The 22,136-nt window shown below is 43.9% G+C and overlaps 1 protein-coding gene across 1 annotated transcript in view; it reads left to right on the top strand.

The window, feature by feature from the left end:
• bmp1a (bone morphogenetic protein 1a) overlaps positions 1–20,433 on the top strand; it is a 38,290-nt gene extending 17,857 nt beyond the window's left edge. Inside the window, exons 7-20 of the mRNA XM_061816035.1 lie at positions 5,877–6,001; positions 8,152–8,267; positions 8,426–8,528; positions 9,278–9,394; positions 9,762–9,907; positions 10,002–10,197; positions 11,521–11,646; positions 12,557–12,717; positions 12,869–13,049; positions 13,777–13,902; positions 13,997–14,124; positions 14,434–14,647; positions 16,222–16,472; positions 19,935–20,433. Of these exons, the coding sequence (XP_061672019.1) occupies positions 5,877–6,001; positions 8,152–8,267; positions 8,426–8,528; positions 9,278–9,394; positions 9,762–9,907; positions 10,002–10,197; positions 11,521–11,646; positions 12,557–12,717; positions 12,869–13,049; positions 13,777–13,902; positions 13,997–14,124; positions 14,434–14,647; positions 16,222–16,472; positions 19,935–20,069 (2,125 nt within the window). The 3' untranslated portion in view covers positions 20,070–20,433. The remainder of the gene's footprint in view (positions 1–5,876; positions 6,002–8,151; positions 8,268–8,425; positions 8,529–9,277; positions 9,395–9,761; positions 9,908–10,001; positions 10,198–11,520; positions 11,647–12,556; positions 12,718–12,868; positions 13,050–13,776; positions 13,903–13,996; positions 14,125–14,433; positions 14,648–16,221; positions 16,473–19,934) is intronic.
• The last annotated feature ends 1,703 nt before the right edge of the window (positions 20,434–22,136 follow it).

The raw sequence follows: 22,136 nt of genomic DNA, 5'->3' as shown, positions 1-22,136 counted from the left end.
TTGTAACTCAACAGCAAATCAACATCAGCTTTGCAAGTGTAGCAACTGGTTGTGTATGAGGCAGCCAAGCGGTGAAACGAGGACCGATACCACTGTTCAAAACGAAAAAGCAGAAAAGAAGGGATTAAAGCTGTTAAATTAATGTTGTTTTTTTTGTTTGTTTTTGCAAACTCCACACAGGCGGGGCTGGTATTTGACCCCCAGTCCTCAGAACTGTGGGGCCAACGATCTAGTTGCGCACAGCAATCCGTCCCTTTGCTTACCTTGTAGAAACATTTGTGCCTTGTTAGTTAAGTTTCAGTATTCTTCATTTCAAAATAGCCTTGTTGGAATTCAGAAAAGCAGCTCACTACTAAGTGGCATTTTTCCACGTCATTGTTTTGTAAGAGTTCCAAATAATTTATACTCTGTGCTATAGCGTGCAGGATGTGGTTCCAGTGTGAGACGTGTAGGACAACAGTTAAACTTTATGCGAGGTCAAGCCGATGCACTTTAACTGATGGCAGGTGTGTGCTAACTCGTGATTAACAGGAGTTTGTTTTTGGTTAATTCTGAACAGTCACATCCAAGTCATAAGTGGGTGTGCACAGTTTTGCAACCCAATTATCTTGGTTATTTTTCCTTAGCTTTCAAAAATCTGCATTTTTTTTTAAAGGTTATAAGTAACATTGATGGTGGAAACAGTTTTGAAATCAACTATCTTGGTATAATTTTTTTAATTACACAATATTCTAGGATCTGAACAAAAGTGTGTGTACTTTTTATATCCATTGCACATTAAACCAACACCATGAGCCTTGCTGCTATTCTATAGATAAATGAAGGAAACGGGGCCACAGTTGTGGTTAACAATCGTTTCAACGAAGTGGGCTTCTTCGTAAAGCAAAGAAAAAAGGTTTGACATCGTGCAGCCAGAGTGGGTGTAATTTGATATCTGGTCACACACAACTCAAAATAACAAAATGAGTGAGCCTGGACTATGATCATCACTGCCCCAATCTGATATGAGAACCAGCTGTTAGCCGCTCTTTTGTTCTCCAAGAGCCGCAATGTCCCTCCAGTGCCTTCCCGGTGCATGTCCGCGCCTCCTCTCAGATCAGCTGCTCTGCTCTTTGTAAACTCACAGATTCCAGGAAGCAGAGAGAGAGAGAATCTTTGTCTAAACACAAACTGTGCGACTGGGTGCAAGCCAATGTACAGAGCTTCCCGCCTGTCTGTGTGCATAGGTCAGGAATGCGCTGCGCTTAGTATGGAGGTGAAAAGCATTTTAGTCACATTTGTTTTTGCAGTACTTTCTACACTTATAAGAAAGGACTATTGGCAGACCTTTATGTGGCTAAAACTCTGTTAGCTATGCTTGGATCACACTAATTAAGTTGGTAGGATAATCGATACTTACTTTGACAAAATGATCTTCTCATTTAGACTTTTTATTGCATCTTTTTGTTTGTCCTCTTTATAGTTGCAGTGCAATAGTCACGGCGGCATTGGCTTTCAGCCTGCCTGCTATGCGAATGATGAACCGTCCTGTTTGTGTCTGATCTGCCCCCTCGCTCCCCTCCAGACTCTACGAGAAGGACGGCAGCCAAAATATCCTACTCCCAGTCAGCAAACCGACGGTCTAAAGCCGTGGAGCATGCCCGGTCTTTTAGACGAACTGTGCCACTGAACACCTAATAAATTAAATAGCTAAACCTCAAACCAGTTCAAAGCAATCCAAATTTGTAAGTAACATCTTAATAGACACACAACTCCTCAATAAACCTCGTTTTACCGTTACAATGTAGGCAATATTAAGCAGAAGTAGCACGGCAGGTCTGAGAGGAATACAATTTCAGGTATGTTTTATGTCTTGTATCTAAAACAGGCATGACAATAAAGTTACTCCACTACTAAATTTTATTGATAGAGCACTTTGAAAAATCAATTGTTTAAACAAAGTGCTGTACACAAATACAAATTGAACATAAAACAAGACAGTTGCACCTACAGATAGTTTTAAAACAATACATACAATATGTTAGAATAGTACAGGACATGTATGAGGGCAGCAGAACAGGGGTGAGGTGTGCCATTGGTGTGTCAGAAGAATTTAAAGTGGAGGTGGGACTGCATTAGGGATCCACGCTTAGCCCCTTCCTGATTGTGGTAGTAATGGATAAGCAGACAGATGAGGTTATTGGACTGGAATCCCCTTGGACTATGATGTTCGCAGATGATATTGTGATCTGCAGTGAAAGCAGAGAGCAGGCGGAGGAACAATTAGAAAGATGGAGGCACGCACTGGAAAGAAGAGGAATGAAGATTAGCCGAAGTAAAACTCAATATATGTGCGTGAATGTGAGGGCCGGAGGAGGAGTGAAGCTCCAGGGAGAAGAGATGGCGAGGGTGGATGACTTCAAATACTTGGGGTCAACAATACAGAGCAATGGAGAGTGTGGTAAAGAAGTGAAGAAACGGTCCAAGCGGGGTGGAACAGTTGGCGGAAGGTGTCTGGTGTTCTATGTGACAGAAGAGTATCCGCTTGCAAAGTTTATAAAACAGTGGTGAGGCCGGCCATGATGTACGGATTAGAGACGGTGGCACCGAAGAAAGAACAGGTAGCAGAACTGGAGGTAGCAGAAATGAAGGTGCTGAGGTTGGTGTGAACAGGTTGGATAGGATTAGAAATGAACTCATGAGAGGGGCAGCCAAAGTTGGATGTTTTGGAGACAAGGTGAGCAAGAGCAGACTTCGATGGTTTGCACGTGTCCAGAGGTGAGAGAGTGAGTATGTTGGTGGAAGGGTGCTGAGGATGGAGCTGCCAGGCAAAGGAGTGAGAGGAAGACCAAAGAAAAGGTTGATGGCTGTTGTGAGGGAGGACAAGAGGACAGTGGGTGTTAGAGAGAAGGTTGCACGAGATAGGCTTAGATGGAAAAAGATGACACTCTGTGGCGACCCTGAACGGGACAAGCCGAAAGGAAAAGAAGAAGAAGACAGACAAACAAACAAACAATGGGTTTTAATTTGGCTTTCAAAGATTGCCAGTGATTGCGTTTGTCTCGTGTGCACTGCAAGGTCAATCTCTAGTTCGGGACCAGTGATTGAAAAATCTTGATCCCCTCTGAGGTTCCGAACTGGAACGTAGGGATGGAACACCTCATAGAGGTTAGGCGGGTAAAGACCCTTTGGAGATCTCAAAACAAATAGCAGAATCTTGAAATGAACTCTAAAATGCAGCGGCAGCCTGTGGAGGAAGGCCAGAGTTGTCTGCTCCCTCTTGTGTGTTCCATTTATGAGGTGAGGAGGAGTATTTTGAACCAAGTGGAGAAGTTTGAGCGAGGGCTGGCTGACTCCAAAGTAAAGTGCATTACTGTAATTCATCCGAGAAGTGATTGAGGCACGGGTGGATTACTGTGTCAAAGTGCTGTTGTGTAAGAATCGGAAATATGGGGGGAAATAAGGGTAAAAGGAAAATATTCCACATAATTAGAAACATCTCTTATATAATGACGTTTGTCTTGGCTTTACACGGTTTTTGTGTAATGTCGCGAAGGTAATAACACACAGTGATGAAAACATAACCTCCTTAGCAGAGGTAACAAAACACCACTTGGCCTTTTGTCTCCAATTGATGGGTTGGTAAGACCTTCATCAGAATTCCTGATCCTCCATTGGCCTGCAGTCGCACTGGGTCAAGATTTGGAATTAACCTCGTGATCTCCAAAGTTCTGATAATCTCCCTTTGTCTCTTTTCACTCCAGCACTGTTTCTGTCTCAATTTGTGGATTTGTGTTGATCGGTAAAGATGAGGAATGTTTCACACAGCTCTTTTTGAAGAGCGTTAGCTTTTCACGAGTCATTCCAAGCACATTTTCCTGAGCGCTGATTGGCTGATTCACCTGTGCCAGTGTCTGTCTTTGTTGGTCGATTGTTGGCCTGCGTGTCCGCGCTCTGTTGTACAGTAAATCACCGTGGGAAGCCAGGGCTTTTATGCTGACCATTGTTTGGAAGATTTCATGGTTCTTCTTAATGTTTTGCCGTCTTCTTGGAACAAGTAGGGCTCTACGCTATGGTTTCGTCTGGGCTGCCTTACCCCAAGATGGAGTTCTTTACTCCAAAATGTTTTTTTTCTGATCAGCCCGTGGAGCACTGCCAACTCAAATAGAGACCTGCCAGAGTGCCCTTTGTCTCTTCTGACACTGGCTGGAGTGGAGTTTTTAAACAGAGAACCAGCATACGGGCTTGTGGAGGTCTCAAAGAGAGACAAGCAAGCAGGAAGAGTCCAAACTGTTAGCTCAGGCTGCAGTGTTTGCACATGCCTGGCATTGATGGGTACGTCACCATGGGAACGACCAGGGAACCGGGGCACTCCTCACTAATACTCGAAGGAAAATGGAGATGAGAAACTAGCAAAGTGTCAAGAGAGACCGTTATGTGAAAAGAGTCTTTCAGGTCTCGCTGTTTTCTCCGAATATGCTGCACCTGACTTTTGGTTATGATTTCTGTTATTTTAGACTTTGATATGTGATGTATGTCTGCTACTCTAGTGCTATAAGAGGCAGGGCACACCTGCCAAAAGTAGGATAATATGCAGAATGGTCCCAGGTACAATTAAAAGTCTTTATATGAGGAAAGTTCCCCAGCAGTTTAGATATTTGCCCCGCTTTAGGTGTGTGAAATTAATGATGATAGGTGTGGTTGTACGTGTCGATTCAGGTCAATAATGAGCTATGATACGGAACCCAGGAATGTGATGACTCGACATATTTTTGTAATGAACAAATGAGTGAAATGAGAGAAATGGTGAATCACCATTGGCAATAGTTTCTCTTTCTGCCATCAGATTTTATGGAGTCTACAGTGAAATTACTTTGCATATAACATACAGTGGGAGGGCGGCACGGTGGATCACCTGGAAAGCGTTGACCTCACAGTTCTGAGGTCCCGGGTTCCATCCCGGACCCGCCTGTGTGGAGTTTGTATGCTCTCCCTGTGCCTGCGTGGGTTTTCTCCGGGCACTCAGGTTTCCTCCCACATCCCAAAAACATGGAACATTAATTGGACACTCTAAATTGCCCCTAGGTGTGATTGTGAGTGCGGCTGTTTGTCTCAATGTGCCCTGGGATTGGCCAGTTCAGGGTGTACCCTAACCCCTGCCCGTTGACAGCTGAGATAGGCTCCAGCACTCCCCATGACCCTTGTAAGGATAAGCAGCTTAGAAAATGGATGGATGGACATACAGTGGTGTCTTTGGATAAGAGTATCTCTCTCTCTCTCTCTCTCTCTCTCTCTCTCTGAATTACATATAAGCAGTCTATGCTGGCAGTAAACTCAAATTTAGCAGATAACTAATAATTTAAGCAGTTTAATGCCAATCCCAATTGAAGTATTGTCAAAGCACACCTAAAACAAAAAGAATTACACATGGTGTATTTAAAACAAACACATAACTTTGCCTAAAAGACAAGTAGCTTCATTCTAACGCATAATAGGAAATGCCAAAGATGAGGTAACAAATAGCATTTATGTGGCAGTGTTACAAAGCCTCAAAGCCATATTTGAATACAAACAGTGAATGTAGATGGAAAATATAACAATACTTAAACACAGGCAGATATGGCACGGGTAAATAGCAGTGTCAGGGTCAACAGGTTCGCACAACCATCTTGTAGTAGTTAAGCATTTTTACGGTATGTTGAAACTGGATTAAAATTGAGGTTTACCATTTCCATGCATGCCTGGTGGATATTTTGCACTGTACACATTGCTTTCAGTCATTCAAAAACCATTATGAGCAATTGTGTGTTACTTTTAATTCCAAATCCATCATTATCGGGCGAACGGGATCTCAGGGGTCATGTGGCACTAACTTCCATCTCCCTTTTTCATCACAGGGGTATCTTCTTGGACACCATCCTGCCGCGCTACGACGTGAACGGTGTGCGACCACCCATTGGCCAGAGAACCAGACTTAGCAAAGGGGATATCGCACAGGCACGCAAACTCTACAAATGCTCCAGTAAGACCAAAATGATGGCAGATCCTGTCTGCTGTGGGCTTTTTTTTTTTTCCCTCTTCTATTTTTGCACATGTGTGAGAGATCTGCAGTCGTCCCGCTTTCTCTCAGTGCATCTCCTACTGGGTGGGAATAACCAGTCTTCTACTTATTGATGTGGTGCGGTGTGGCTTCTTGGCTACAACAACCCAGACTCCCAAGTGGAGACGAGCGTAAACCATACCGGGGCGACAGGAAGTCATCGCAGATAGATGCCGGCCATGAGAGGACAATGGCCAGCAAAGTAAACCCCGACGAGGGTTACATAAGCTTGCGGCCTTTGTGAAACTCTTTGTTTACACTGCCTGATGTAAACAAAATTGAAACCTGAAAGCTTGTAGATCAGGAACAGACCTCTGCTGAATAGATTTGATGTCATGCAGTTAATTATAGGTCAGGTCAGGATAGCTGAGTTGTCAAACACGGCGATGGCTTGCAAAGTCGAACCAGCTGGGGAGGATTTACAGTCGACGCTCGATCTGGCGGTTTTAACCTTAAATGGTCCTATCTACAGATTAATGTATATTCATCTGTGTTCGCTCTACGTCATCTTCCTCAATGACAGTCTTTGGAGGAAGAAACTCCCGTGTGATGTGGTAGCAGTGATGTGTTCCTGGAAACGCAACAAAACCCTTCCACAGCCATGGATCTCCCATCCAGGGCGCATTCCTGGAAATGCTTCTCATCCCCTGACGCATGCCCCCAAGTGCTTTTTAATGATTTTTTTTTTTATTATTATTATTGCCCACAACTCATTGCAAAGGGGGTTCATTGTTTTACTGCTTGCACACAATTGAACAAAGGCACTAACGTGAACACTTGGAGATGTTTTCATTCTGCTTGCTAAGTGAAACGTTAAAATAACTAGGACAATATTGAAGGGCTCTCACAGCGCAAGATACAAATCTACTCTCTATAATTTCACCTAATTCAATACATCTTGAGCCTCCTCCCTTTGCCTTCTGGTGCCTGCATTAACATCAACTCTTTGCATACTTCATTTTGCAAGTTAAGCAAGAGCATCACGTACATAATGTATCACATCCTCCAGAGAGCTTGGTTATTTATAGAGGGCCAGGTTTATTTTCATAGGATGCTTAGAGGAGATCTTACATTGTTATATTCTTCTGTGAGCTGATCAGCCCGACTGGGTGCATCAGTGCAGGTTCAATGTAAAATTTACATATCAATTTACCCATCATTTGGTATCCGTGACGTGCGGGCAGGGGAGGCAGAGCCGCACATCTGATTGCGCCATCCCTCACTAACAGGATTGTGGAGGTTTGTAATTTAGAAGTGTCCGTTTCTTTCTCTCTTCACATCTCCAACAATGTTTTCAGACACTTGTAATATATACTCCATTAAGACTAGTGTATTTAATATTGGAGCGCTCGGCAACTCTGCAGTAGCTCTCGTCTAAAGTCAGGCCTTAATAAATTCCCTACGCATTCTTTGCAGCCACGGTAGCTTATTTTATCCATCACCCCAATAAACAAGCACAAAATTGTTTGAGTTGACCGCTGAATAAGCCATCAAGGGGCCAAATAAAGTATGGTGGAACTAGTACAACACAGTAATACTTTTGTTTTGAAGGTCGGGCTTTTGCGGCAATGTTTCGCCGTTGTTCCCGCAACTTGCTCAAGTGTTGCCGAGCAAATTAGGAAGTTTATGTCTTTAAATTGTTAATATGTGCTTGCATTGTTGGATACGCCACTTCATTAATTATTTATATTTATTTTACTGTGGATTTAAAACTACAGTAATTCTTGATTTAAATTGATGTTCTGTTTACTCAGTTCTTGAATCACTTCTCTTTTATCTCGATCACTTTTTATAGCAAGGTGTTAATTTATTTGCAAGTATGTCACTCTGCTCGGCATGTACAGTACATTCATAAATCGGACTGCCAGGTCCTCACCAGCCATGAATCTCACGGCTCCTCGCGTTTGAGTAATCATTTTTAAACGTCTGCGGTGTGGTTCCTGTGCAGATGTTTGCCCTTCTTGTTTGAAGTCGTGGCCGAGGTGTTTCACGCTGGGACTGATTTGCCGATCCACATGGTCACAGCTCGGGCCTTACCACTCGGGTCCTTGTGTGTTTGTCTCTGCGGACAGGATGTGGGGACAGTCTGCAGGATAGCAGTGGGAATTTTTCCTCTCCGGGTTTCCCCAATGGATACTCTGCCTACATGCACTGCATCTGGAGAATATCCGTCACGCCGGGAGAAAAGGTGAGCAGATGGAAAATGCTGAATCAGCCACGTCGTACTTGAAAACAAAATGCTGCTCTCTGTCAATGTACAGTTACAAAGTCTCTTTCAAGCTTTTATCGCAGTGCGACTTTTGTCCTGTTTAGTATCAATAATCACCTCTCTCTTGGTTATTCAAGATCATTCTGAACTTCACCTCCATGGATCTATACAGGAGTCACCTGTGTTGGTACGACCATGTGGAAATCAGGGATGGCTATTGGAGGAAAGCACCCCTCAAAGGTCATTTTTATTTATTAATGTTGCACATCAGCAGCATCTGTGTTTTAACTGTTTAATTATTGTTTCATTTTTATTATTTTTTATTGTGTATTTATTTATATAGAATTATGTCTTTATTAATATAATTATTTATATATATTATTATTATTTTGCATTATTTATTTTATTTAGATTTATGAATAATTATTACTTTTTTTTTCTTTCTTGAGACAGTAGTTGATTTTGTTTATAATTAGGTCTCGACGAGACTTTCCTCCGACTAAGTATGATGTCAGTTACAACCTAATTTATCTCGAGGCAGTTTCCATCTGAAATTTTCGGAACACGTCCTATAAGGTCAGCATATGCCCACACGAGTGTGCAGTTTGGCAACGCAAGCAGCGGAAAAAAATGGCTCTGCAACGGGAACGGTTTTAATTTGACTCATTCTGTTGGGAGAAAGAGAGAGACAATGGAAAGTATGCAATGTGACAAAGCACGGTTTGTATCAGGAGTGGTAATCGTGGTATACGGTACTGTATGAATCCACTGCCGTAGCCTTTCATTAGTGTGATGCAGGAGGAAACATCATGACTGCCTTTTCTACTTCTGCCACAATTAGAAATTGTAGCGCTTCATTTAGTTGTGTTTTTAGTTAGAACATTTGAGGCAAAAGTACCTACATTTCCCCCCATTAAAGTTCATAACGTCTGTCAAATTGTATAAATGAAACTTGAGATCTTGTTCCCCCCCCCCCACCTGTGATCCAGGCCGATTTTGCGGCGACAAACTGCCTGAGCCAATCATCTCCACCGACAGTCGCCTGTGGATCGAGTTCCGCAGCAGCAGCAACTGGGTGGGAAAAGGTTTCTCTGCCGTTTACGAGGGTAAGGGGCTTACTCTCGACCTCCGTGCCTCAGCGGCCGCGATGTCGCTTAGCTGAGTGAACTCACACATCCGCCTCCAAGCTGCAGTAATGGCCTCCTTTTTTGGCACCCGTACTGCTGATGTGTCAGCCACTTTATGCTGCATTAATCAGACTTTGGCCGGCCCTCAGAATCGGCTCTATTGTTTCCAGGCCGTGCAGAAGCTTGTGTGTGTGTGTGTGTGTGTGTGTGTGTGTGTGTGAGGCAGTTCAGCTAATCCACGTTGTGAAAAGCCGATCGGTATGCACACGTTTTTATTTTCTTAAGGCACGCGTTAATCATTTTGCTATCAAGCGACGTTTTATTCCTTTCTTCCTGTCACGTGCAGCCATCTGTGGTGGGGAGGTGAAGAAGGACAGCGGACAAATCCAGTCCCCCAACTACCCCGACGACTACAGGCCTAACAAAGGATGTGTATGGAAGGTGACGGTAGCTCAGGGCTACCACGTAGGCCTTACCTTCCAGTCCTTTGAAGTAAGGCCACACCCTGGCAAGCCTTAATGCACCCTTTCTACGAAATTTGGTCCACAGCCCCCCCCGGCCCAAAAACAAACCTTCTGTTACGCAGATCGAGAGACATGACAGTTGCGCATACGACTACCTGGAGGTGCGTGACGGCAAGTCAGAGAACAGCCCCTTGCTGGGCCGCTTCTGTGGCTATGACAAACCAGATGACATCAAAACCAGCTCCAACCAGCTGTGGATGAAATTTGTTTCAGATGGCTCCGTCAACAAGGCCGGATTTGCAGCCAACTTCTTCAAAGGTCAGAGTTGAAAGGTTGTGAACGCTGGAGGGAATGGATTTCCGCATGTGTATCTAAGAAGTAATATGTTCGTCATTACCATGTAAAATCACAGCGGAACGTTAAAGGTGAAAAAACTTCTTTTTTTTTCCCCAAAGGCAATTTTTAAAGTTGGATTAATCCATTCCACATTGCTTCTGTGAAACTTTTATTTCCTGTCCAAGCATAACACAAGTAAAATAAGTACCATGACTGAGCCTTCCCACCACTTTATCATGACAAATCCTGAACAAGATCAAACTTGGCCAACATGTTCTCGATAACTTGGGTAAAAAAAACAAACAAAAAAAAAAACACTTTAGCAGACTACACCCTGAACTGGTCACTGGTTAGTCGCAGGGCGTGTATTGACACCATCGCTCAGCGGGTGTTAAATATTTGCCAAAATTAACGTATTCCTATGGGGACTGAGTAAAAGTAGTGATTTTGCAAACAATATGAAATTGGCCAAATTTTCACATATGAGGTTCCGGCACAACGCCAGTTACTTAAAGGGGAAATCCAGTGGTTTGCATTAACAATGTTTCCAATAGGTCATGTAATATGTACTCTATTTTGACAATGTGATGTTAAACTCTATCTCATTTAATAGTGTTTTGAGAAGATTTTTATGGACAATTACGAATTTTCAGGGACGCTGGCATTTTCGCGAGTCACTTGACCTACGTGCGCGGATGTGACGTGTACCGTGCCGCAACAAAAGCACAATTACATGGGACACCATTTAGGCCAGCGCTGAGTTCTCGGATTCGTCCTCATCTGATAAAGAAATAGCAGTATCGGTTGATCATGGACGTATTCCTCCGTCTTCCCAATCAACTGAGCGGCCGAGCCAGTCCCATGTGATCGAGCCTTTGTTGCGGCACGGTGCACGTCACATCCGCACATGTAGGTCATGTGACTCGCAAAAATGGCAGCACCTCTGAAAATTTGTAGTTTGTTTATAGGCCACCCGCTTAAAGGCACACATGATTACTACAGTATGTACAGTAACTACACTTTTATTATGTTTTCATACAATGCAATGCTATTTCTCTTTACTCAAAACAAAAATGAGTAGCATTTGGGGTTTCATTAGCATTTCATTTCAGGAGGAAAATTGTACTTGATACACGACGCTATACGACCTTTGGCTCGCTCAAGTTTGCAGGTTCCACTGTATATCATTGGTTGGATTACGCCATCGGGTTCTGTGTGAAGCGCCTTGTTTGGAGGATGTCTCGTACGGCCCCGTGGAAGCGGGAGGCCCAGCTAAAAGGGTCCTAACATATCTTTGTGTTTCAGAGATGGATGAGTGCTCCAAGCCGGACAACGGTCGCTGTGAGCAACGCTGTGTCAACACGCTGGGCAGCTACAAGTGTGCCTGTGACCCAGGCTATGAGCTGGCTGCTGACAAGCGCAGCTGCGAGGGTAAGTTGGAAGGTGTTTTCTTCGGACGAAAATATTACATTTTCACCTTTTGGAATGCTGCCAAAACCATGCCTCACCGAGAGAATCAGCTTGATCGAAATGTGCGCATTCAATCAAGTAACCAGGTTTAAGTCTTCATCAGATTCAGAGCTTGACTTTCTTTGGGTCAAAAGTCTCTTGCGTGCTTTCACAAGGATCACGTAAATTGGCTTCAACGGGGTGTGTGAGATTTTAAGAACATTTTCCAAAATAAAGATTAAAGCCAGCATTCAAAAACGTGTATTTTGATATGATATTGCACCCTTATTGTTCTCATATATCGTGATGAAGAGGTTTTACATGATCAAAGTGGACTTAAAAACGTAGGATCTAGACTGCAGGTCCAAGTGCCCAATTCCCACAGAATTTCTTTTGACTACATAAAAATTTCATGTAACAAATATCCAAAATGGTTGACGGAACACATTTTTTCGTTGACGAGAGAGAGTTACATGATTGAAGTCACCAAGGGGATCGGCCGAAATTGTGCTGAAATTGTCATCTCTCACAGTTTGCATGACACTCACATTGACTACAAAATGATGTTTGAATGTAAACAAACAACTGCACTACTTTTAGTTCATAACAAGTGCTTCCTCACAATCGAACTGCACACAAAATAGCTACTTGCCTCTTTTCGATGTTTACCTTGAAAGTCGTCGCTGAACATTCATTTTCAACTAAGAATAGCCAATTTAGGGCGTAGCAGCTGTTGTTCTAGCAGGATACTACATTACATAATTCATCCAGAACGTTCCTCAAACCACCCTTGGCAGGCAGTGCACTCTGTAGATGAATGCTAAATGGATATTTTCCCTCTTTGCAGCATATACTGTTTCTAATCCATCACGTTTTTGTCTGTCGTGCGCAGCTGCCTGCGGAGGCTTTATCACCAAACTGAACGGCTCCATCACCAGCCCCGGTTGGCCCAGAGAGTACCCCCCCAACAAGAACTGCATCTGGCAGCTGGTAGCCCCCACGCAGTACCGCATCACTCTGCTCTTTGACGTCTTCGAGACTGAGGGCAATGACGTGAGCACTGGGGTTATTATGTATCGCCACTGGGTGGGTTTGTTCTGTTTTCCTTTGCTCCCCTCACACATTTTACTCTCATCATTTCCTTCATTGACGTCAGTGACCGAGACGTTGCGGCGACTTTACCTGGGTTCATATCTGTGCTCAGGTCTGCAAGTATGACTATGTGGAGGTGCGCAGTGGACTTTCAGCAGATTCCAGGCTGCACGGGAAGTTCTGTGGCACCGAGAAACCCGAAGCCATCACCTCTCAGTACAACAACATGCGTATTGAGTTCAAGTCTGATAATACGGTGTCCAAAAAGGGATTTAAAGCACAGTTCTTCTCAGGTGAGTTCACCAATTAACAGGAAAGCCATGCTTGCATCTTACATTTCTGGTGTGACACCAGGTAACGGTTAACCGACTTTTCTTTAGTATACAACAGAATTGAGCAGGAGCTTACTGTATAGAGCTCGTGCACCTACGTCACCGAAGTCACGTGACTGGCCATTCTCTAACAGAGAATTTTTCAATGCTCAGTCGGTTGGAGACGGCATGAAAATACGTCTTATAGCACGACATCCAGAGTTTTGTCCGATGCCGTTAAACATTTAGACGGTGATAATAAACGAAGTTACGTGGAAAAAAGAGAGACACTTGGCATAGAGGACCCATATTTCATGCCGAAGTTGATGTTTTCGCCCATAAGAAATTGGACTGTTAACTCGTTTTCGTTTATCTTGGACAACTCGATCTACTCATGTATCTTGTGAGTAAATTGTCAAGATTTACACGGAAAAGTCTGGACGCATACAAATACTTCGTTGGTGGATCTGTTCTCCATCAAGAATAAATCCCACATAGTGATGGACCAACTCAGATTTTTTCGATACAGATACCAATATTTAAATATATGACTCCTCGTTTTACACAAACTCGCCTTCAAAAAAAGGTGTTACTTAAAATGGGCGCCGTGGTATTGCTGATGAAAAACTGTGGCCGCCTCCATCACTTAAGTTGCACATCCCTGCTTCACGTCGGCCGTCTTGTCATTGTCCCGCGTGTGCGTCCTCAGACAAAGACGAGTGCTCCAAGGAGAACGGCGGCTGTCAGCACGAATGCGTCAACACTTTCGGAAGCTACAGCTGCCAGTGCAGGAGCGGCTTTGTGCTGCACGAGAACAAGCACGACTGCAAAGAGGGTATCCGGCCTCCTCCATCTGCTGACTTCATTCTTGTAGAAAGAGCCACATTCACTTCCTTGCATTTGCTCTTATGCTCTTTTAAATTTTGCAGCTGGCTGCGATCACACGGTAACCAGCGTGAGCGGCACCATCACGAGCCCCAACTGGCCTGATAAATATCCGAGCAAGAAGGCGTGCACCTGGTCGCTCACCACCACGCCAGGGCACCGCATTAAAATCGTACGTGACAGGTCTTCTGTCTTACTCTATTTAAGAGGAGCCGCGATAATCTTTGGTTTATTGAAAGCTATTATGATTGCATTGGGTTTCAAAAAGTTTTCAACCCCCCCCCAAAATATTTTTGACTAAGCATGGTTAAACTGCCAATAAGTGTTTTCATGAAAACTGTTTGCTGGGGTCCACTGTATACAGTAGTGATGACATCATTTTTAAGAAGGATTTTGTATTGTGACAGCGTCTAATTGCTTCCTGTCACAAAATCCTAATTTGGGACTTCGTTTTTGCGTCATCATTCTTGCTCCGTCGCAGGCTTTCAATGAGATCGACATGGAGGCTCATCTGGAGTGTGCTTACGACCACATCGAGATCTACGACGGGAAAGACGGCAAAGCCCAAAGTCTCGGCCGCTTCTGCGGCACCAAGAAGCCGCAGCCCCTCACCTCCAGCGGCAATAAGCTCTTCATCCGCTTTTTCTCCGACAACTCCGTGCAGAAGAAAGGCTTCGAGGCGTCCCACTCTGCAGGTACAGATATGGATCCCGTCACACATGGAATTGCCGTAATTACCGGCCCACAGAGCGCACCTGCTTATAAGCCTCATAGAGTACATTTGTCAAGGAAATACCATTTGCTACATACATACACCGCAGCTGTGTAAAAGCCGCAAGTGCCCACATTGAAACCCACATTGAAACACAAAATATTTACAAAAAGAGACGGTACACAGAAAGAGTTTCTTGCTAGCACTAACTCTAGTGCCAATCTAACGCTAGCAGAGCCCGTTGAAATAAAACTTACCCGTAAATATCACTGAGACACGCCAGTAACACAGCAGCAACACGCTAGCGCAGCGCTAACAGGGCCGGTAAAAGTCACTTCCTCTGCACATATATTCCACCGGTCTCACTCTTACCTTTTCCGCTCGAGTGCCCCTTTGCGGGCGTACGAAAAAAATTCACAAATTAGCCGCATCACCACATAAACCGCAGGGTTGAAAGCTTGTGAAATAAGTCGCGGCTTGGAGGCCAAAAATTACGATACATCGTTTTGAATTATCTCTAAACCACCACATTGGAAAAAATCTTGCAATTAAACCTGAGAGTCTACACGTTGAATGTTTTATCATGAATTGTGTAAAGTCAATACCATAAAAACTCATTTACTTTTACCAACACAGTAGTTTCCTTAAACTTTATTTCATTCAGTGAACGTGCTTGTAACTCAAAGCCCTCGAATCTCAAATGAATATTCCCTATTGAAATGAATGGAAATGCCATTAATCTGTTCCGCCCCCCCCTCCAAAAAAAAGAAGAAAAATATAACTTTCCAGTACTGCTCTGTATTAAAACATAGTCAGTACATAAAACAGAATGTAAAGAAATTAAAATTAATAACATTATTTAATAATTAAAGCCTTGAATTGATCAATTGATCGATCTGCTTGTATGCATATCGTAGTACTTCGACGCTTTTACTACTTCACCAAATTGACTATACGTGTACCTAGCTCACTTTTTATTGGATTTTGAGCTTTGTCAATGGACATTATCCACTTCTTCTTTTCAGCACTATTTTTTTAGGACGCATGATTCAAAGAAAGAAATCTGGCTAAATAAAAAAAAAATGAAAAATCATGCAAAAAAACACCACTTGTGCTTTTCAGGAATTAGGAATTTTGGTGCTGATTAAAAAAAACAAAAAAAAAAAGATTGAACAAAACTTTGATGGCCGCTAGATGCTTACAGTACTACGTGTTAAGGCCTAAAATAAACTAGCATTTTGTCTCATACGTGACAGCGATGGGGAGTAAATCTCTTACGCAGAGCCGATTGATAACAACATTGTTCGGACCATCGAATTATCACATGAAAGTCGATCAGGCGATCAGCATAAAATATTAATTACCAGCCGTTACCGATTAAACCGATCAGATTAAAGTTTAGTGTGTTTGTCAAATTTGCTGCTGCCATCTAGCGGCGGAGTCTCTGAAGCGTACTCGTAAGTCAAAGTCTCTGCCTGGGATTCAGACTTCAATATAACTCCCAAATGGCCTTAAAGAGTCCTCCACTTGTTAGTTCAACCCGACCTTTCTATGCAGAGTGCGGCGGTCGCCTGAAGGCTGAGGTGAAGACCAAGGACCTGTTCTCCCACGCCCAATTCGGGGACAACAACTACCCCGGAGCCTCCGACTGTCAGTGGGTGATCTCGGCCGAGAAAGGCTACGGCGTGGAGCTCATCTTCCAGACCTTCGAGATCGAGGAGGAGGCGGACTGCGGCTACGACTATATGGAGCTCTTTGACGGCGCCGACACCAAATCTCCGCGGCTGGGACGTTACTGTGGCTCGGGGGTGAGGAGAGCAACTTTTTTCCGGACGGCGTATTATTTACTGTTATTCATTTACAGTGCACATAAAAAAAAAAAAAAATACTAGACCAACATACAGTAAATTATTTCAAAATAAAGGTCAAGTGTCATCCCTATAAACATTGTAAAATAGATATTGAAATGAAAAATAGATATAACATTATTAACCTCAATGTCTATACGAAAAAATAAATATGAGCGGAGAGCGCGTCGTCCATGCGCAAAGTTGCGGAAGTGTCATTCGACGACATCCAAGTGGTCGCCATATTGGCTGCATCTCCTGCCCGTGACATCACCCCGGATATTCGCCATTGAAAACACGTTGTGGCCCCTACTATGGGACACGCCCCTTCAGACATGGAAGCTCTTTTCAAAGAAGAGAACATCTCACAATCGAGTGAACTGTCCGGGGAAATATTACCCTATTGTTTTGAGCCATATTTAGATGATATGCGGACTATAGCCAAACCACCTCCCCACCTGATCCACCTCCACGCGTCGGTGATTAAAAACAACGCCGCCCGCGAGCAACGAGGATGCTGCGGCCAAACCGGCTCCCCGTCCAATCCACTTACGCGGCGGAGATGAGCCACCGCGACCTGGCGCCGCAACGAGCCACCCCGACCAACGAGGCCGGTGGCCATTTCGGTCTTGTAGACAAGACCGGGAAGGCCGGTGGCGATTCACAAGGCCTGCGGAGGGCGTCCTTCAGCGGCTGCTGCACGGAAGCCTTCTGATGTGCACATCGACACATTTAGCCCCCCTGACTTAGATATTACGCCCCCCATCCCCACTATTGTTTTTTTTTTAGTAGCTGTATACACATCTACCTGTTCTTTGAAACCCACAAAGCTCTCGTCCTCTGCACCCGTGCAATCCATTTTTCACGATGAACCGGGTCTCTTGCAAACTGATGAAGGGTAAATCCATCCTCCCGAGTGTTCAAGCAGTATCCAGCAATGCAACGAGCCGGCATTTTGGCTAACACCAAGGAACAACGAGCTATCTTCCTGCAGGTAAAACTAATAGAAACAAACAAGTCCGCTGGAGGGCGCTCCTGCCCCGTACGTCACTTCCTGCTTCTTCTCGAAAACAAATCGCTCGAGAGGATTTTCATGGCGGGAGTTACTAAAAGCTGTATACGTCAAAATCATGTTTTGTGGTGAAAAAACAGATGGGTCCATACGAGCTGCCGTTTTTTCCTTAATGACATACTAAAAACTATCCATTTCATGACACTTGACCTTTAATTGGAAATAAATAAATATTTTTAGAGAGGGGAAGTCAAATTCAACCTAGATAATGTGGTTGCACAAGTGTGCACACCCTCGTATAAGTGAGATGTTTTCAGAATTGCATGTGAAATGGGATTCAGCACACGCCCGCCACCATTGTTAGTCTGTTTTACCCCAGGTACAGTTTAAATGTTTTATTTCATTTCTTTTTTTTAATAGAGGTTTGCAGGGGTAGGTCATCTTATTGGTGGTAAAGGTTTTAAAAAAACGCTTCCTAGCGCTGTCGTTATTTTGGCAGTACACCCTCGTAGGATGATGTAATCAACAGCTTTATTGTCACTGTGACAGAAACACATGAAAATCAGTTCGGCATCTCCCAGTTTGTGTCACTGAAAGACACAAAGTAGACTTCCGAGCACACACTTATCAAAAGAGACAATTTTCAGTCCAGTTCTACTCAGTCTGACTCACATTTTCACTTTAAAAAAAAAAATCAAATCAGCGGACTCCATTTCCCAGTATAGCACGGGGGACAAAAGGTGGAGTACATCGTTAACCGGGAGTGTCACACACTGTAAATCCATTTTAATGTAATAATACGTCTAAGTCCTCCTGTGGGTTTGGGAGTGTCACTGATGACTGCGTCATGACCCACAACCCTGTTTGACGCTCACGTCTCTAAGCCAGACGTGATCGTCCGGGGCCCGGAACAATGAGTCCGGTGCGGAGTGAGGAGACGTCGTTTTGCAAAGTTAAGTAATAAATGAGATGGTCACGCGCCCGCCTTAATGACTCATTGGCCCCAAGGAGTGGTGAAAACCCCGCCGGGACTCGAAGGGATCCAGCGGCGCCTCAATGGAGTTTCTTTTTATAAAACTGACACACTTCAGTGCCGAGTCGAGTGGAAGACTCATTACGGTGTGATCCGTTCGTTTTGTCCTCATTAGGATCGCAGGTGAGCCGGAGCCGATCCCAACTGACTTCTGATTCCCCCAAAGAAATTTAGATGGAGTGTGTGGCAATTAGAACACTGATTATTTAGAATAATGGCAATCATTACACTGGAGAGTAGCCGATTAGCTTTAGCGTGAAGTACCGAACAGTACAGGGACTTTTCCGACGCCCCCGTGTGACCTTTCAAAGATTAGCTGGTGCATATGCGATGGGAACACACACGGTTCCCGAGAATATTTCGAGCACCGCGGTGAACAATGTCTGCATTTTCCCATAGAAACACACGGAATGATTCTTGCTGTTGCCCATGACCCATCAAAGACAAAACAGTACACAAGCTTGCCAAGTTTGAATTTAAAACAAGTATATCAAATGAGGCTATGATAAATTATATGATGAATATATATATATATATATTTTTTTTTTTTTTTTACTTTGCTGTGCCGCCTTTTCTCTGTGACTCCCGGTTCACATGCTGGTTGTCATGTTAGAGGTTTAAAAAAAAACATTTCACTCCTGGCGGCACGGTGGGTCAGCTGGTAGAGCGTTGGCATCACAGTTCTTAGGACCCAGGTTCAATCCTGGCTCCGCCTGTGGGAAGTTTGCATGTTCTCTCGGTGTCTGCGTGTGGTTTCTCCGGGCACTTTGGTTTCCTCCCACGTCCCGAAAACAAATTATTAATTGGCCACTCTAAATTGTCCCTAGGTGCGATTGTGAGTGCGGCTGTTTGTCTCTATGTGTCTTGCGATTAGCTGACGACCCAGTTCAGGGTGCACCCCGCCTCCTGCCCGTTGACATCTGGGATAGGCACCAGCACTCCCCGCAACCTTCGTGAGGATAAGCGGCAAAGAAAATGGATGGATGGATGGAGTACCCTCCTTTTTTCTTTTTTGCTATTCTGGCTTTCTCAAAGTGGCCACGACAGTCCAAAGCCACAGTCCATGTTGTTGTTATCACGCCACCCCCCACCCCCAACACAAAAAATCACCGTGCCCCTTTGCTTGGCCATCTTTCTCTCCATCTTGCGTGCAGTCATGGCCAACAACGAGGCACTCTAAAACGGCCACCCCGCCGGACGTCCTGAAGAGCAGATGCACGAGCAAATTACTTAGCAATGAGTTTAAAATAAATGACCGTGTTGAAATTGCCTTTGAAATGGACCAAATTTGGTCATAGGATTACCGACAGCTATGTCTTAGCTTGTAATAGAAATGCAGTCAAATTGACCGTTTTCCCTCTGTACCCCCCCGCCAAAGCCTCCCGAGGAGATCTACTCGGCCGGCGATTCCATTGTGATCAAGTTCCGCTCAGACGACACCATCAACAAGAAAGGCTTCCACGTGCGCTACACCAGCACCAAGTTCCAGGACACGCTGCACTCGCGCAAGTGACGAGCGGGGGCCGCAAGGGGCCGCGCGGGGCAAAGGGCCACCCGGAGGGGCCCCAAGGGGAGGCTCCCGCCTACCGCTCGGAAACCTTCGGCCACCCACGGCAATCAGACGCGACAGAACAGCCGCAAGACCGCCGCCAAGCGCACCTCAGCTCCCAGGGGCTCCGGCTCCCCCCGCAGACTGTGAGGAGTAAAGCCATTCTGCAGTACACCCTGTTTTTACCTTTTTACGCTTGGGCTTCGGCGGACAGCGGCGGCTGTTGGGGAGGTAGGGGGGGGAGTTTGTTGACTTAACCCCCTCCCATCCCAGTTCACAGGTTTTTTTTTTTCTATAGTTTTTTTTTTTTTTTTTTTTTTTGGGTGCCTCCTAACAAATGCCACAACAAGGAAACCAGTGGATTCTCAGGACCCGTAGGAAAAGGCGAGCATCAGCCGGATCGATTCCTGCTCTTGTCACGCCGCACCACCACCACCACCATCATCATCACCACCATCGCCACCACCATCATCATCACCACCTCCACACGAAGGACTTGACCGGAGGTGTCGGCCATGTCGCGGGAGAGCGGGAAGTGTACACGGGGGACGACAACAGCAGCATTATTTGTAACGGGCGACGCGACGGCCGCACTCTCACTGTTCGCATTAAACAAAGGAACATAAGGAAGCTCATTAAAGGACTAATCAACGAAATGTGGTCTTTGGTCTTCTGGTTGGTCATTCCTGTACCTCCATGATGTGTCAAGTGTGTGTGTGCGTGTGCATGCGCATGCGTGTGTGTGAGTGTGTGATCCTTCAAAAGGGAAAACTTTTTGTTTTTGTTTTTTTTCTCTCAGCTTGAACCAGTTAGCACTTTACAGTGAATTGTTCCAAAATCATTGAGCTTCTATGGATTTTTGTGAAATGCAATGCCAGTTCACTTATTTTTAAAATGCATTTTATCACCTATTCGAAAACTGTTTTTAATTTTTTTTTTCCAGTCGCTCCATTTTAGTTCCTCGGGCATACTTGAACATTGTGTGTGCCCTGTGACGTGGGGTAATAAAGATATGACTTATGTGTCTTGTGTTTTACACTTTTCTAGCAGAAAAAAAAGAGAAATGCCTTTTTTCTTGCTCCAATGAAGTATTTCTCAAGAACCAAATGAGCCTGCTTATTTATTGTCATAACAGTGACGTAAATAATGTACATCTGTACATGTACTATAGCGCTATAGTTGCCTTTTTAATGTAATAGCTGTTGGTCTTTGTTGAATATATCATTTTGCTCGAGCCGTTCTCGCCAATTAATTTTCATTACAAAAGCAAAGATTTAGAGGTGCATTACAATAAATTGAAATTTGCTTATTTCAAATGTTCAATAAAAAGTGAAAGTCTTACATTGGTAAGATGAATTAAAATAAAAGATAAGGCGAATTCCTACCTAATTTCTATATTAAAATTGTTTTATGTAATCCAAAAAAATTTTGATGGGAATTTGGGTTTTTGTTAGTCTGTTATAAAAATAATTAAAAAATAAGCATGAAGTAGGTATTTCTGTAAACAAATGATATATACCATATTCCAATTTAGAGACATTGCCAATGCATATGGCAGGTCAATAAGGAATAATTATATATATATAAAAAAAGGTTTCCATGAAAGCTGTTTGGAATAACTATATTAAAAAAAACAATAATTTTAACCCTTGTCATTAAAGTCTCCGTCAAGATTTATTCCTTTCATAAATAATGTATCCTGAACTGGTTGCCACCCAATCGCAGGGCACACAGAAACAAACCATTTGCACCTACGGCCAATTTAAAGTTTTCAGTCAACCTACCTTGCATGCTGCGATGGATAAAAATTACATGACATCATGGTTTTATTTTATTACTTTACCATGTTGGTCTTTAAACTGTATGAACATCCCGTTTAATAAATAATATGCATTGAGTGAACGTGAACATGAAAGTCAGTTTTAAAATTGGTGGCAAGACTTGAGCATTCCCTCATTCAGTTGGTTTTTGCAAGCAAATTTGCAACCGGTTTAATTTGATCAAAAAGTCAAAAGTATCATTTTCTGAAAG

The sequence above is a fragment of the Syngnathoides biaculeatus genome, chromosome 4, assembly GCF_019802595.1.
Source record: "Syngnathoides biaculeatus isolate LvHL_M chromosome 4, ASM1980259v1, whole genome shotgun sequence".
In the NCBI taxonomy this organism is placed as follows: Eukaryota; Metazoa; Chordata; class Actinopteri; order Syngnathiformes; family Syngnathidae; genus Syngnathoides; species Syngnathoides biaculeatus.
The sequence above is the reverse complement of the archived record's forward strand: the minus strand, read 5'-3'. Positions and strand labels throughout refer to the sequence as shown.